The following is a 16185-nucleotide window of genomic DNA, read 5'->3' on the forward strand; positions in this document are numbered from 1 at the left end:
TCTAAGAACTGCTCCAACACCTTGTCTACTGCTTGTTCTGAATGTTTACAAGTACAAAATGGAGCTGCTCCTTTCCAGCTGTGCTGCAGTGACACTTCTGAGCAGGTGAAGGAAGCCACCACACACAGTGCATTTGTTTAAATATGGTTGAAGACTACCGTACATGTGATGTGACTTTTTTTTATTGATCAACCTGTTAATAAGTAACTTATGACTTGCTTCAAAACTGTTTTACAATGAAATTCGTACTGAGAAATCCTTATTTAAGAAAGATATAATTTTTTAAGAATGCATTTAATAAACTTTTGTCATTCACACTTTATTTAAATAATGTTGCCAACAAGTCTCTGTAGATTTTATTTGAGTAGGGTATGCTGCCTAGTTTTGGTTTTTAAACCCATGGTGCCATTCAGTGCTCTGAGCTCTCAAAGAGTAGACCAAACCATTAAATGCTTGATGAAATATGACCTTAGCTATCAGAAATAGGCCTTAGCTTTGTAAGACTTAGTTGACTGTGTAAGTATCTGCATGAGTAAACACTCAAAAGTTTTGCTCCTGACAGTTGAAATAGACGCCTGCAACTGAAACCCAAGTCTGGACGTTTACGCTGGTACAAAATTCAACACCCTGCTTCTGGAAGTTCTTCCACTAACTTGTCTTCAAGTTCTCAATTTAATAGAAGTTGCCATCTGTAATTTGAATGTTTTACGTGAAATTACAACTCGATTCTATGTCTTCAGAAGCCCAAATGCCAAGCCTTCCTCCCTTGAAGAGTTCAAAGGCCAGGAGTTAGAATAATCCTGTAAATCAAAGGAGGAGCAGGAAGCTGCCCAGGAAGCCTCTGAGAGATGATGGAGCTGTGAACATCTGGGGAGAGGCCACGGGACTGGTCGGTTAAGTCTGCTGTTGAAGACCTGGGAATGCAGCTCACGCTGGAATTCCCCACTAAGCAAACCTCATGCTAGGCTCCAGGGTGAGCTGGAGCTACTGGGCTGACTGAGCTCAGCTGCTGCAGGGATACATACATGTACACATACATGGACAGGTGTTTTTGCATAAACTTGGTGTGGTTTCCCGCCCCCCCCCGTTACTGGTGGACTTCAGCTAGAGAAGGCAGCAAGGTGAGGCCAGAGGTGCTCACCCTGCTGCAAAGGGGCTGCTGAATGACCCTGGGGCCATGGAGCAGCGACCCCTGCTTTATTCTTGCATATTTTTCTCTTAACGCTTACATAATTAAAACAATGACTCAGCTAGAAGTGAAAGTTTTATTTAATAAATATAATTTTCATAAACCATCTTTAAAACAACATCTACTGACCAAGCTGTACAATGAGCAAGCACACAGACTCGCTGTCTGAGAACCAGAAATAACATGAGGCAGCCACAGTGTCGGAGGTCCAAAATTCTTTATACTAATTATTGCTAGTTTCCAGTTGTCAATGCCCCTTATTTGCCTAAAATTAACATCTTAAAAAAGGTACTTCTTACAGAGATGCTATCAGTCAAGTTTTTTTCTTCAAAAAGGTGGTAGAACTTGATTACACTTCAGTGAAGAAACAGGAGTCTAGCTGATTTATTTTTAGGTGCACAGGACCTACAAGCTCTCACAGGACCCTAACTAGGAATTGTAAAAATATATTCTTTCCTGTAGCAATGATACCTTATTTATACCTGAACGTGAGTCTCATTTTTAACTATTTTCCCCTTTCTAAACTATTGTCCTGTGGGTTATCTTTTATCTCATTGCCAAAAGGTTGAGAACCTGCCAATGATTTAAATAATTTCCTTTTAAATAGCTCAGGAAAAATTACTCTACACCACAGGCCATTTAGGTGCACAGACAGATCACACTTTGTGTCCTAACCGGTGTATTTTATTTCTTTCCACTTCTTGTTACACATAGAGGTCTTTAGCCCATGGCCCCTCAGGTTTTATTCATGTCTATGCATTTATACAAACTGGAAACAACAAAAAAGTTGTATCTACAGTGATGACAATTGTATGTACTTATTGTAATACAACATCATAGCATGGCGACAGCTAGAGCAAGGCGAATACTTCAACGTGATGAGAACATTCCTTTTAACAAAAGCCACAGAAGTTTGGGCAGCACACACGGTCTCTCTACTGCGTTATTTCTGAAGCCTCTACGAGCAGTATTTAGCTGAAGGGAAAGATCTATGGAAAGCAGAAGCCTTGCAAATACCCGTGCGAATGCTTCTAAAGACGATTGACGGCAAGAGTTGATACAGCCATGAGCATCCAATCTTTCCTCCTCCTGTTATAAATTGAGTCATTCCAATAGAGAGCAGAAACCAGACAAGTCATGCCACTGGAAGCAAACAACAGAAGCAAAGAACATACAAAACAACCAACAATAAAACATTCACAGAAAGACAGATCTGCAAAGAAGAGTGTTAACTGGGAAATAATTTAGGAACAGAAAAAAAGGCTAAAATTAGTCCATAATGAACAGTTCGCCCAGCTCTAGGAATAACCCCTTTAAAAATGTTGCCTGTGTCACACGGCAGTGGCGAGTGCAGTGACGATGGTGTGAGAGGTACCAGGTATTCTGCACCAAGAAAACGAGAATCTCAAAATAAATGGTTCAGAAGCACATTATGATTGAGCACTGAATTTCACCAAAATCACTAATACTTAGAAATACAGAAGTATCAGATAAAGCTATTAAAAATAATGTAGACTACAGCTTTGAGGCATTTCTAACACTAGAAAAATGAGATTTTTTTTTTTCCCAATATAGAATTTATACTGTCATAAAAAAACCATGTTTGAAAGTATTACCAAAGGTTTCCAGTAAGAAATTATAGTTGCCTAATATGCATTCTAAGTTGCATAATCTTTTCTCAAATCATCTTTTGCACTAGAAAACAAGAAATCATTCTGAAAATGTAAAGCCAAAGTTTTCAGCATTCCTTCCTTTGCATTTTGTTCCCCCTCCCTCCCCATAATCTTAAAAAATATACAGAATATTTACATTTCAGTTTGTGAAGCTATTCAGAGCATCTTCCCACTTAATCTTTTCCACAGTACCCTTTAGAAAGTGTAAGTTTGGCAACTATGTTTTCCTAAGTAACAAAAGCAAAACCCTATTTTCACAGAACAAGAACTAAAATGTGCTGAGAACTCAGTCCCGTTCTCAAGGTGGCTATGGAGAAGGTGCTTCTTCAGAGACACTGCATAGTAAAGGGACTATACACCACTCTTGCTTTTAACTACAAATATCTACTATAGGCTCTTCTGCCATATGCTATGGATTTCAAGGCTCAGAGGTAATTCTAAAACGTTTCCTCTCTATGGCAAATTCTCCGTCAGCCATTCATACTCTAACTCGGAGAGATGAATGCCAGCGTTACACTGAATTAGCCGTATTTTGTTCAGTCTTCTTCATGAAGAATTCTACACTGTACCCAAAGCACAGTGAATGGTTTCATACACTTCAGCAGTCAAAGAAATACACAAAATCTTTCTTCCTTGAATAGAAGCAATTTTAAGAGATTTGTGACATCAGTACACAAACAGTCACTTTTTCCATCCAAAATACTTGTCAGACCAAAAAATCTGGTCTTATGCAAACCAATTCTATGTTCTTACTAAATGAGAAATTACTGATTTAGATTTACTGCAAATAGAAAAATATACCTTGGCAGACAGATGGATTCTTAAGTTCTTCCTGAATTGTTTAAATGCATGTTTCTTCGGTAACCTTACAAACACTGGGAAAAGGGAAAGTAGGGGGAAAGGGAGAAGAGGAGATGGAAGGTTTTAAAGAAACACATAATGAACGTAAATTATTCTTCAAATATAGGACTGTGCTGCTTTGTGCAAATAAAATTAACATATTTGTGTGGTAAAAGCCAAAATACATTTATGTACAGAGCTGAGCCAATCTAAATGCTTGGAGCGGGGTTGTATATCAAAGCCTCTGCCTTCTACTATACCCAGTTTATATTTCAATACATGATACACTAACCACACAGACTAATGAGGTTACATGGTCACACAAACTGACTGGATGATTAGAATGCTATGGTTGACATGGACAGACAAATACTTCTGTAAACTGAAACACTGTGATTTAGACAAACGATACTGAACAGCAGATATCTGATTAGAGTTATTTTTAAAAAATTCTTTATTTCCTAGGTATCCATGGCAGTATGAAGACTTTTAGAATGAGAAACTACTATGAAGAAAGCAATTATTTTAAAAACAGATTTAATAATATATATATGATATATAAAGAGAGTTACAGGTGTACGTGAAATCCAAGTGTATTTTGTTACTACTGCCTATCTGGATAAAAGGTTTCTTGGGGACTGGGGAGAATGCAATCAGCTTATTGCATCTCCACATAGGAACCAGGTTTCAAACTATATGCAGTCAGACAAGTCACATGTTAATACCTATTACACAGAGTACACAAGACTCAATTTTCAATGATTCTTCATCATCTGGACACTCGATGTGGGGATCTAGCGTACAACTGAAATTTTCAAGCTTAAACTTCACTGCACTTAGGTATTTGAAGGCATGATACAGGTATGAACTATGAACACTGAATGAAACACTTACTTGAAAGGAAATTTGCTACATTTTGATTGTTTCTTCTGTTCCATAATTAATTTTTAGAGCTTCTTAACCAATCTGTGAACTTGTCTTCATCTATACCAGTGGGATAAAAACCTCATGTACTGCATGTTCAAGTGACTATGAGTTTCAAAACAAGGCTGCAATGACAATTTCTTTACTACACAAACATTGCCTTATGAGATCTTGAAAATACAGCAGTATCTGCAGCTTTCACTTTAGAGTGAAGCTTCCAGTCATTAATGCAAAAATAAAGTTCCATGAGGAGAAAGAATAGCACTTGAAGTCACAAACAAGAATAATGAACAGGAGAGTTGTTTACAGGTAAGAAACATCTGAAGCATTCGATACCAGGAAAGTCGGACCTCTTGAACACTTCCTCTCCTGCAGCTCATTGAACTTGGGAGAATTTGGGATAACCGTAACAAGAGGGATACACTCCTCTGGCAGCAGCCTAGGCCCCACTGAGATGTCATACCAGGATGGTAAGATGTGTCTGCCTTAATTATGAAATAAGTATTTGCCACATAATTTGCTTGGGAGACAGCACTTAAGCCAACAGTGGAAACTTGTGCAGGCAGGGTGAAAGCAGCTAATCCTGGTTTTGTCCAAATCCTACACTTAACCACATCTTTACTACAGAAGTTCTTGTAGGTGTTATTTACAGTCTGTTTGATTTGCAGTTTATTCCACCCAGAGATAATTTTAATATTCAGCTTTTACTGTCTGGCAGGAAGATTCTTCCAATTACTGATGGGACTTCAGTGTCAGTGACTGACTTAAAATTGGATATCCAAACAAAGGTCAGAAGCAGCAGCATTTTTACCAGTCTCCAGCCATAAAAACTGCCGTACCCAAGGCAATGCTCTATGGCAGCACCTCCATTTCATCTCCCACATCTAAAGACAACCAATAGGTTTAGTCATCCTGGCTGAATGCACAGGCAAATGTCAGCCCCAAACATGCAGACACGTTTATACTGGGAGAACAGATGTACCTGCAAGATGTACCATTCAAAGCTCCATCTGTGCAATTTGTTTTTATTGGCATACTCAGGTATCAAAACATTGCCATCAATGTCTCAGATCCTTCAGACATATGAAGATAATTAAGCGTTAACTGTATCTTCAAAGTACAACATGACCAAATATAAATACATGAAAAAGAATAAAACATGCAAAAATTCCCCAACTTTAAAAGGATTAGTAATTCAAAAAAATTTATGCTAGTGATACTTCTGCACAATCCACCAATTCTTACATATTTTTCCATGTCAGGATCAAGAACTGTTAACAAAACACACAGGGCATAACAAAAGATGACTGGCTTCTCGATTATACTTTAAGGGAACAATGAACTGTTATAGCCCTTACTATTCCAGATTATTGATTTGTCAATGTTAACAGTGTTTTTCAAAGCAATGACTAATATATTGCCATTCATACACCAGCATAAATATTTGAATTGTATTTAATTCTCAAAAATTACTAAAGTGATTGCTTACAGAATACAGTAACCGTCCATGGAAATAACAAAATTGATTTGCAGACTGCTAAGACAGCATCTGTAAGAGACAGCTCAAAATTAATGTGTATGTTCAAAGTGAAGGGTCATCATGAAAAATGCAACTTTTTAAAGGTTCGGTGTGCAAATTCAGTTCTGTTGGATCACTCAAATTTGGGAGGAGAAAGATTTTGTCACTGTGCTCCAGTGACATCTCAAGTATCAAATGCAGGATTCCAAACTGCTCATATGGTAACAAAAAAGATTAGATGGTCAGAGGTAAAAGCATTCCCTTACAAAAAAAAAAAAAATTTAGCAATTTGTGGATGTATTTAGAAAAAAATACTGGAAGCGATTACTGTCCAGATGACTTATGCCAGGCCACAAGACAAGCCACGGTTTGCATTTAGAAGTCATGCTAGTCTTTTCTAGGGCAGGGATGAACTCACTTCAGAACCTACTATAGGTGTGTGAGCACCACATGGCTTCCACAAGGCATTTACAAATGTCCCTGTTAACAAGTGGGTGAGTCCATTGTGGAGAGAGTCAAGATGCTTCTGTCGTTGGCATAGAAGGGATCCGATGAACTCCATGATCTAAAGTAACAATAAAAGAAAAATTTGGCTGACTGGGAACTTAGAATCTAGAGGTGAGGAGAAAAGTCTATGAAAGTGAGATAAAAGTGTTAAGAGATTTGGCAAATGTAACTCTTTAAAAGATTGATTAATTTCATGTAGGCACCTGCAATACATTCAAACCTTTGAAAACAGACTGCAATTAATCATGCCAACTATGTAATTAACAACTCTATGTTTACCTTTCTGGCAAAGTTTACTCACACCTACAGATATTTTCATCACTATGAACTAAAATGACCAGAGGTTTATATGTCAGTTTTACAACTAAAATGTTAGTACTGTGCCTCAAGGAAAATCTGAATGTTGCACGTGTAGGTTGAGGCACTGTGAGTGCTAGGATTTGATATAGCCTAAGGTCATTCTAGGAAAGCCTTGTGGTATGCGCAGCTACCTGTGGTAACCCAGTAAACCGGTGTTCTAATGTTAAACGTCCACGCTGTCTAAAGTTGTGGGTAGGCAAAACTCATCTACAGCCATGAATCTGTTTCATCCTTTACTGTTAAATTTTAAGGCATCAGGAAAACTACCTAACACATCACAGCTTTTGATTCAGATGGGATCTCGCAACATCCCTTGCTTAAGGACAAATTACTACTTAAGAAGAATTACTGTATGTGAAAAGCTAAAAATAGAGGTTGGAAGGCAGGAAATCAAAATGTAACAAACTTATCCTCCAAATTTGCCTCTGTCAGAAATCTGCTGTTTCTTTAGAACTTTTATATGCAGTGCCTTGACACAAGTACCACTAATGGGAGTTCTGAACAATTCAGTAATGAATCCTACTGTACAGGAAATGTATGTGATCCAGCATTCTTAGTATTTTAGTGACTGACAAGTTGACAGACAATTTAATGGAACAGACAGACAAAAATGCATTTTACCATACCACACCACACATTTATATTCTAACTGGTAAATGAAGCTATATAGAAAATATTTCTCAAATACATTTTACAAGCAGTAAATTAAGTACAAGAGACTATATTCCTGTGGCCCACTACTCCAAGCATTTGTACAACTGTGATTCAAAGTTTCTATCAGTATTTGATACCATGTTTGATTTCAGTTATCATATTTGACAGAATATCAGGAGCGCAGAATACAACACAAGCTACCTACAGCAACATTATTTAAAATAGTGCTTTTCATTCTACAGCACTCTCACAGACAATGTATTTATCAGCATCACTTCATTCGACAAAAATAATTTGCAGCTACCTCCTGGTTGAATAAGCAGCTGTTTTATAAAGCACAAGTGCTCAAAAGACCATCCTGCTTGGGACTGCACAATCTTCTGAGGATACCAGCTTTAGGTAAATATCAAAGCAGATCAAGCTCATGAACAAAGGCTAAACAATTTTAAAAGCATTTTTAAAATCATCAAATAGATTTCTTAACCTTTCACAACCTGTAACTGCCTCAAGTGATTTAAGCAATTAGTACATTAAAAATAAACAAAGACTTTCACATATTACCAGGAATGTGTAGGCGAAAAAATAATCTTAGTACCTTGACTTTTAGACTAGTTTTTAAGTGTCAGTACTGAGTGGAAGGACCTGAAGTCATTGAAGAGAGCAAGTAAGACTGAAATTTAAAAAAACAAGTCTTTTCTAGTTGTACTGTACATAAATCTCAGTAAAACTAGAAGATGGTTCAGAGTAATTTCAACCAGAGGCAGAAGCAAAAACTACAGAACTTCAAGCTCTTAGTGTAGCACCGACAGTTTTGCATATTCATTAAACATAATACTAACTTCTGTGTTCTAACAACTCTAAGCCTATTCAGCTAGATGGAACTTTGTCTGAAAATTACATGAGGTAAGCAGACAAGAAACGTGAGAAAAAGCAGGCTTCAAAAAGTGTTTAATATTCTGTCAAATATGAGTTATCTTCAATAAATATTTGTAAGTTGTTAAAGAAAGAAAAATTGAGTGGAAAATAAGAGGAAATTGTAAAAATGTAAATGCACTGCAGAAAATAAACACAGAATACCTACCTTGTAAGACTACATATATTACTAAGGCAAATGTTAACTAAAAAATCTGCCCTAATTTGATATTAATAAATGAAAAAAAGTAACACGAGTAGTTCCTCATTTGGAAAGCACAGTTTTACAGAGAAGTGGAAAACAATCCCAAAAAATGTAGAGCAACTGCTACGAAAATGTTGATTTTTAGACCAATTAAATGCTCACCTTGTAGATTAAAAATTCTATTAAATTGTTTATTTTATACATCATGCCCACTTTCTATACAGCGAGAGTTTGAATTAAAAAATGTACTAAATCATAACAGTTCATTTTTCATATGGAATGAAACATTTTGCATAATCATACCCTAGATTTGTAGAAATGTTGAATAAATTTCATAAGCAAGCCAGAATAGAGAAACTGAAACCACAGACACTGTGTTCAACACAAGAGTTCAAAACAGATGTACTACACACCATGTCAATACCTAAAGGCAGAATCAGAACTGACAAAGCTTGTCAGTGAAAATTACCCACACAAGATTTTATACTCAATGAATGATATCACAACCTTTAACCAAAGGAGAAAGTTGTTCAAATAGAAAATGAGTTTCCTTGAAAATGTGTGAAGTGCAACTTTTTCAGGTTTGCCTTTTGACCAGTGAAGGACCATGATATCATTCAGGGACTGAGAGATTACGATGTACAAACGACTATTTTTATTTATACCCCCAAATATTTCCATGTTTGTTAGCTATCCCTCTTTATTTGGAAAAGGGGAGATGGCACATTAGCAGATTTAATAAGAGCTTTTCCTCACAGTTATGCTGACTGCAAGAGCAGTACTGCTCCTTAGATGTATTTGATCACTCTAACGTGCTTTTATCCCATTGAGGTTTGTTCCACACGTGGTTGGTGAAGGAAAAAAGATTTATTTAGCACATACTTTGGAATGGCACACATGATTTTGACAATATACCTTCCAGAACCAAAAAAAGTTTAAAATTCTTAGAACCTGAAGGTTCTGTTCTGTCAATTACTCTGATTTTAGAAATAGATTATAAAAGTTATACTACAAAAATATTTTATCTTCGTATCAATCAATGGCTGAAAGATTTAAATACTCTCCTTCTAACAATGAAGTTATATTTAAGGGGGGGAGTGTGAGCCTTTTGTATATCTTCAGGAGTAATGCAAGCTCCAAGGTAAATATTTGGAGGTTGTACATCAAGAACCAAAGGGAAAAGTCTTTTGACTTTACAAACAACTCCTGATTTGTGAAGAAAAAAAAAAAAAAAAAGAAAAATTATAAAAAGGAGAACAAAACCAGCAGCAAGGCTTGATTTTCTAAAGAGACGAATGTACAAATTAAGAGAAATTACGATAGATACAACACAAGAACTTGCAGTAAGCCAAACTAAACGTTTTAACAGAGATTTTTTGAAAACTGTTTTTCCCCCTCCCCATCCCAAAAGAAAGCACTCAAAAAGAAACAAGAAACTATTCTTTTAGGATGAAAAAGTACAATAAAGAGTTGCATTTCCTACTTAAATAAGCAAAACCTGCAGCTGGTTTGCTAGACATCTATTGCTGCAGGCTCATCAGGTTCCAGTTTATAGGAGAATCGTCTGCAGCAAAGGCTATTGAGAGAAATGCCACACCTGTTGACCCGGGTTGGACTACATCTGCCCATTAGTCGTTCCAGCATTCTTCTAACAGATGTGCATGCTGTTTCCCCATCTGAGAAGCAGCACATGGAGTCCAAGCAGTTGATACCTGAACCTGCCTCAGTAAGCTGGAAGGAGAAAATTAAAAAAATAAATAAATAAATAAAAATTAAAATAAGTACTTACAGATTCTAACAACAAAGATGTTACCAGAAAACACTTAGGTAAAGCAGATTTTCTTAAAGTTAGAGTGTTGAATATTTTTCAATTTTACAGGAGCACTACAATGATGACTAACATTACCATTTCCTTTACTAAAAAAAAATTTGATCTTCCCAAGGTTTGAATGCAGCCTTGGTGAGCGTATGGAAATTGTTTCGCACCATCTCTGCTTAATGTTGGAAATAAACTGGTCAGAAATTCTCTGCGTTACAGCTATAACGAATGTTTGGAGCAGAGTGTCATGCAGTTTAAGCTGTGATGCCTTGATTACCCTCAATGCAGGTACAACAATTTATACAAGCTGCAGGTCTGCCCTATTTTAAGGGAAATCTATCAAGAGGAAGCTTCAAACCAGAGCTGCAGAAGACAATGCAGCAACCCGATCGTAAGTAGTAATTTTTCCTCAAGAAGTGCCGAATGCAACTTCCTATAGTAATTTAAATTATATCACTACCATAAATACCCTTGGCTTGCTAAGGAACAAAAGCACATTCCTGATTTTGTGAATATCTTTTACCTAAATGCAAACAAGGCTGATGTTAGAAAGGTTCAGTCATGTTCATGCCAGCATGAAGAATAATTCAACATTAGCATAATAAACTTTCTATTGTTCATTCTTTGTACACAAGAAAAAGACCCAAACAAAATGAAAGCAGTAATACAGAGATGCATGTGTTTAAGTCAAGTGCCATCTATCAGTGTGCTCCTCCTCTATATTATTTTTACACACCAGTCAACTGCAGTGTAACTAAAATCTAACTGAAATCTAATACTGCTGGAGAGAGAATAACCAAAACTGACTTCAGTATCTTTTCCAAAAGGAAATAAAAATGTGGCATTTTAATTTAATTTCATGTTTTATTTTCATTTGAAACTCTCCATGAGAGCATCCTGTCAGACAAATGCCAAACACACAGGATAAATTTAAGCATCCATTATCTTCACCTCAACTCTCAGACACCGTGAATGAAGACATCTGGGAGGAGGCATCTTAGTCTATGATAGAACACAGGTCACTTAAGAGCTTCCCCCAACTTTTCACCATGTGACCAAAGGTCACTGACTGGTGTCCGAAGACTTTGGTTTCCAACCCCAATTTCTTTCATGCCACCCACACTTGCCCAACACCGCCAGAAAAGCAAAGAACCTCAGTTTCCTGTGGGAACAGTTTACTATGAGTGAACATGTTCCTTTCTAATCACCCTGAAACAGGCAAGTGGACAGATTACAGCTTCATAACAGAACAATTCCTATACTACAAAGAAGAGACAGCTAACAGAAATAAGAGGCATTTGGAAATACAAGAGAAAAATCCCAGCTGGTAGGACAAGGAGGGAGCACACAGGCTGAACTGGTGTTTCCATGCATCATTTCCTATGCCTGCTGCTTCCCTCAGCTCTGTTCTGCATTCCCCACGGTGCCTCCAGATCTTCCCATTACACCACCTAATGTGATGCTTACAGGATTGCCAGTTAACAAAGCCTTACAAATGAAACCCTTGATTTGGTTGCTGCACTTGGAGGCCATGAATGAGTGCAGGCAGCACACACACTTCTGACTAATTCGCACTCATTTGGGAGCTCTTCTGGACACAAAATGAACATTTACTATGACAATGAACTTCCATAAATATCTGAGAGGCAGGAGCAGAAGCACTGCAACCGACAGGTCTAAAAGGGGTTACTGGTTAAACCAAACCAAAACAAACCTCAACAGAGCTTGAGAACCTGAACACCCTTATTTGATGACCATATCGAGTCACAATTGACTGTCCCAGAAGATGCCATAACTAGGAACAGCACAATTTGCAGCATTGCCGTACTAGCATATATGACCTTCAGAGACACTTCATTGTGCACTCACAGTGTATCAGAACAGAAATTACACAGAGCAGAAGGAATTCCTATTAGGAGGTCAGAAAGAAAACTCCCTGCTGCATATGCAGTGATCTTCACGGTTGTGTTCACAGCAATACCAAACAAACTCTCATTCCCACATTTAGGATATCAAAAAGAACATTTAGTCCATCCATTATCTTGAAGCAGACCAAGTAATACCTTTGAAGTTACTGTAAAAGGTCATATTACAGTGGTTGTATGTAGGATCAGATGGACCAGACATTTTTTTCCCCTAGAATCTGCTGACGTGAGAGCTAGCAGTCCTAGGTGGCAGAAAGAGAAAGCAAGAGTAACCTAAGCTAGCTCCCAAGGGGTGAACCCTCAGCTCTGGATTTTGGAGGGCTGGTGTCTCTTCCTTCATGAGAATCTCCTTTGTTCTTCTCAAGTTAGATACTCACAAAAAGCTAGGATCATGCTTGAACCACAATTTATGGAAAAGTTAATATTACCCTCTTTTAAAAAACAGAAAATGTGACCTTACATAAGCCTGGAAACAACATTTATGTTTTCTCAAACTCACAGTTAAGTGTAGAGTAACCCTGGGAGACCATTAAGGACAACATAAAAATAAATTCAATTTTATGTGCAGTTATATTGTGTATCACTGCCTGATGAATGTGGATTTTTATATTATATCTACTACCTGGAAGGAAAATGCTTATATTATGCTAAAGAGTCCCTTTTCTCACTTTTCTCTCTGTGGCAGACAACTATGATCATGGTTTTATATCAAAGTAAAACCTGGCATGGTAAGGCAGTAGAGCATAATGGTCTCTGAAGACCTAAAACAAACCCTCAGGAACAACAGGCAGGAGAGACAATGCTTTTAAAAAAAAAAAAAATCAGTAAGTATAGCGAAATATTTGATATTATTCCTATTTGGGCTGCAAATAAAGGATTTTCGTAAGGCAAGATCCAGTATCACAATAAAGATAATACTTTATACGATAATGACCCATTTCATGTCATAAATCAAAAAGCAACTGAAGTGCAGAATTAAAGAATGATTCAGCTTGATAAAGAAAAAAATCAAACCCACACACCATGATGCAAATTTTCTTGTAGATACCAAAAATATGGGTATTTTGGAGATGGCGCCATGACTGTCTATATATGATATATATAAATATATATGTATATACACACACATTAGGGTAGAGTTGGGAGTACTACCTAGTGAACGTAAGAACTGTCGGGTAGGCTAGATGGATCTAGCAGTTGCCTATTGTCCTCCCCTCTGTGCCTGCTTTCAGCAAAGTCACATGCTGAGCTGACTGAACCCTTATCTTCTTCCATCTAGAAGGACAGAAAAGCAACAAATCTTATAAAGCACCATGCTTGCATTGCTTTAAAACTGTTACCATTTTTATACGAACTTTCATTTTACAGATCTGTTCCTGAGAGAACAAGGCATATTTACAAGGTAAAAAGGCAATTTTTTCAAGTTAATCGGTGGATCAAACACAGTTTATCAGTGCAAAAGTATTAGAAGTTTTCCGTCTTTCTGTGCACCACAGACTACAAAAGGGGAAAACCCAACAAATTTGAAATCTACTTCAAATTTTCAGATTTTGGTTTCAGATTTTTGAGTTTTATTTGTTTCCCCCCTTCTAACGAAAAGGACCATTTCAGTTTGTTTGTCTTACTACAGGGTATTCTATACACCACAAGACAGACATTTCAACTAAACATTTAATCACACTGAAATACACAGTTGTGACTTTGTTGAACAGGAAATGTATTTAGTCCTGTACATCAAGTGAAGAGCCCTGCAGCGTATCTTCCTGAGCCCAGGTCCTAGCTGCCAAAATGTCTGATGTCACACGGACATTTCAGAAAATATACATGAGATGGTTATTACTATTCCACAACTAAGTTAAAACGTGCTCCCTACTGTAAAGCTCACTTTACCCCCTAATATGCTGTATACCAAAATCCCAAACGTTTAGATTTAAATTTTTTTTTAAATTTTTTTTTTTTTTTTAAAAATTTTTTTTTACAAAAGTATCTTCAGGTGAGTAAATATGTACAATTTTGTGACTTAAGATAAATAGTAAATAGTCTGTTCTTCTCTAATTTATTCCCTCTTCCTGCAATAGATTCTGTGGATTAGCTAACAGATCAGCATCACACTATGCTAACGCACTATACAAACCTGTAAAGGACGAGATTACCCTTATCCAAAGTTTAGCATATTAAGATGTTCTGGTACATTTCACTAGTGCGAATGCAAGTTTGCGCTTGAATATTCTTCTCAGAAATTATACATTCCTTACAGAAAACACATGCTGTAAAAGGAACAGAAACCTGTCTGTTCCCGACTTTTACACAGCTGGGCTGGATCAGATATGAAAGCTATTAGGAGGGGAATCCTATGAAATAGTAACTAGAGGGAAAAATACAGACAAGTAATGAAGGCTGTAAAGCCAGGACCAGGAGCCTGGAGTTCTGGAGACAGCTAAAGAAAGCAGATCTGTACAGAGATGAAGGGAGCACAGGGCAACAATAGACTCATGGGCCTGTAGATGGGGAAAGAACAGGATGTTGGCTGTGCTAAGGCAAATGGTACAGTTTGAGAGTCCCAGATATAACATTATGCACTGACAGCCTTCCCTGTAAATAAAAACCTTTTTTGTGTTTTGCATTTCCCTAGTATTGCATACAATCGTAACACGCTGTCCAAAGGTAAAAATTCTATAAACATAGTTAATCCGATCAGTAAGTAGAATTAAAACATCTGTCCGAGCAACACTTCACATGTGGCTTAAGATTTCTGACAGTTCTTATAAAGCACAGAGACATGTATATATACATACACACACAAAACTTTGTTTACAAAGAAAAAACTTAAATGAGATACAATGGGGCCCAGTTAGTACCCCAAGATAAACATTTCACATGTTCCAAGAACAGGAGAGACAGCTGCAGAGCAAAGAAGAACTCAGTCCATCTCCAGTTAAGCCTGCACCTGACCTGTGCTCTCTGATTTCCTCTTCATCCCAAGTTACAAAAGTGACAGTAAAGTTCAGAGGCAAGAGTTTCACAGGCATACACAAGACTGCATTTCTGACTTACAGAAATCACACGGACACTTAAAAGACCTCCCTCAAAGGTAAGTTGAACATTTTTTGCACACTAAGCCTAAAGACATAAAAATTGATCATAACATCATACTTGTATGTTAATTTGCATTCATAAAGGTATTCTCCTTTTGTATACCAACAGAACAGTAAGCACACTTGCAGAACAAGGCATAACTCAATTTTAACCTGGTGCTATACTCCTTTTGAGATTTTTAATACATATTTAACAAACAACAAAAAACTGCCGGAGTCTGTTCATCAATCTGCACGTATTCTGCAGTCACAAAGGATGCAATTACTGGGTGGGCATGTACAAATGAGGTGTGACACAATTAGCTGCCTACAGCCACATTCACCAAGCAGCTGTTTTGTTTCCTGTCCCTACAGTTTTCCTTGCTTTCTCTGCTCTAGTGCTTTTGGAAACAGCTGTCCTGGGTACCACAGAAACTAACCCACAATCTTCACTCCAGATTAGCTTTTATTTAGTATAGTGAAGTGACTAGTCTCCATCTATTAACTCACTTTCCTTTTTACTGTTTTAGATAAGGATCCACAGGACAGCTTCCGAACTTCATCCAAAGACTATAAAGACCTAG

General features: G+C 37.2%; 1 protein-coding gene across 15 annotated transcripts in view; it reads right to left on the reverse strand.

Moving 5' to 3' along the window:
- Positions 1-1251: 1251 nt before the first annotated feature.
- ATP11B (ATPase phospholipid transporting 11B (putative)) overlaps positions 1252-16185 on the reverse strand; it is a 71448-nt gene continuing 56514 nt past the window's right edge. For 3 of the 15 annotated variants that reach the window (XM_074834186.1, XM_074834183.1, XM_074834188.1), the window contains 2 exons: positions 10381-10514; positions 1252-6710 (listed from right to left, as the gene is read on the reverse strand). In XM_074834186.1, coding sequence (XP_074690287.1) covers positions 6629-6710; positions 10381-10514 — 216 coding nt within the window. In that variant the 3' untranslated portion in view covers positions 1252-6628. Of the gene's footprint in view, positions 10515-13679; positions 13803-16185 lie in introns of all 15 variants that reach the window. The other 12 variants (XM_074834185.1, XM_074834182.1, XM_074834187.1 and 9 more) reach the window with 6 other exon arrangements.

The sequence above is a fragment of the Strix aluco genome, chromosome 9, assembly GCF_031877795.1.
Source record: "Strix aluco isolate bStrAlu1 chromosome 9, bStrAlu1.hap1, whole genome shotgun sequence".
Lineage (NCBI taxonomy): Eukaryota > Metazoa > Chordata > Aves > Strigiformes > Strigidae > Strix > Strix aluco.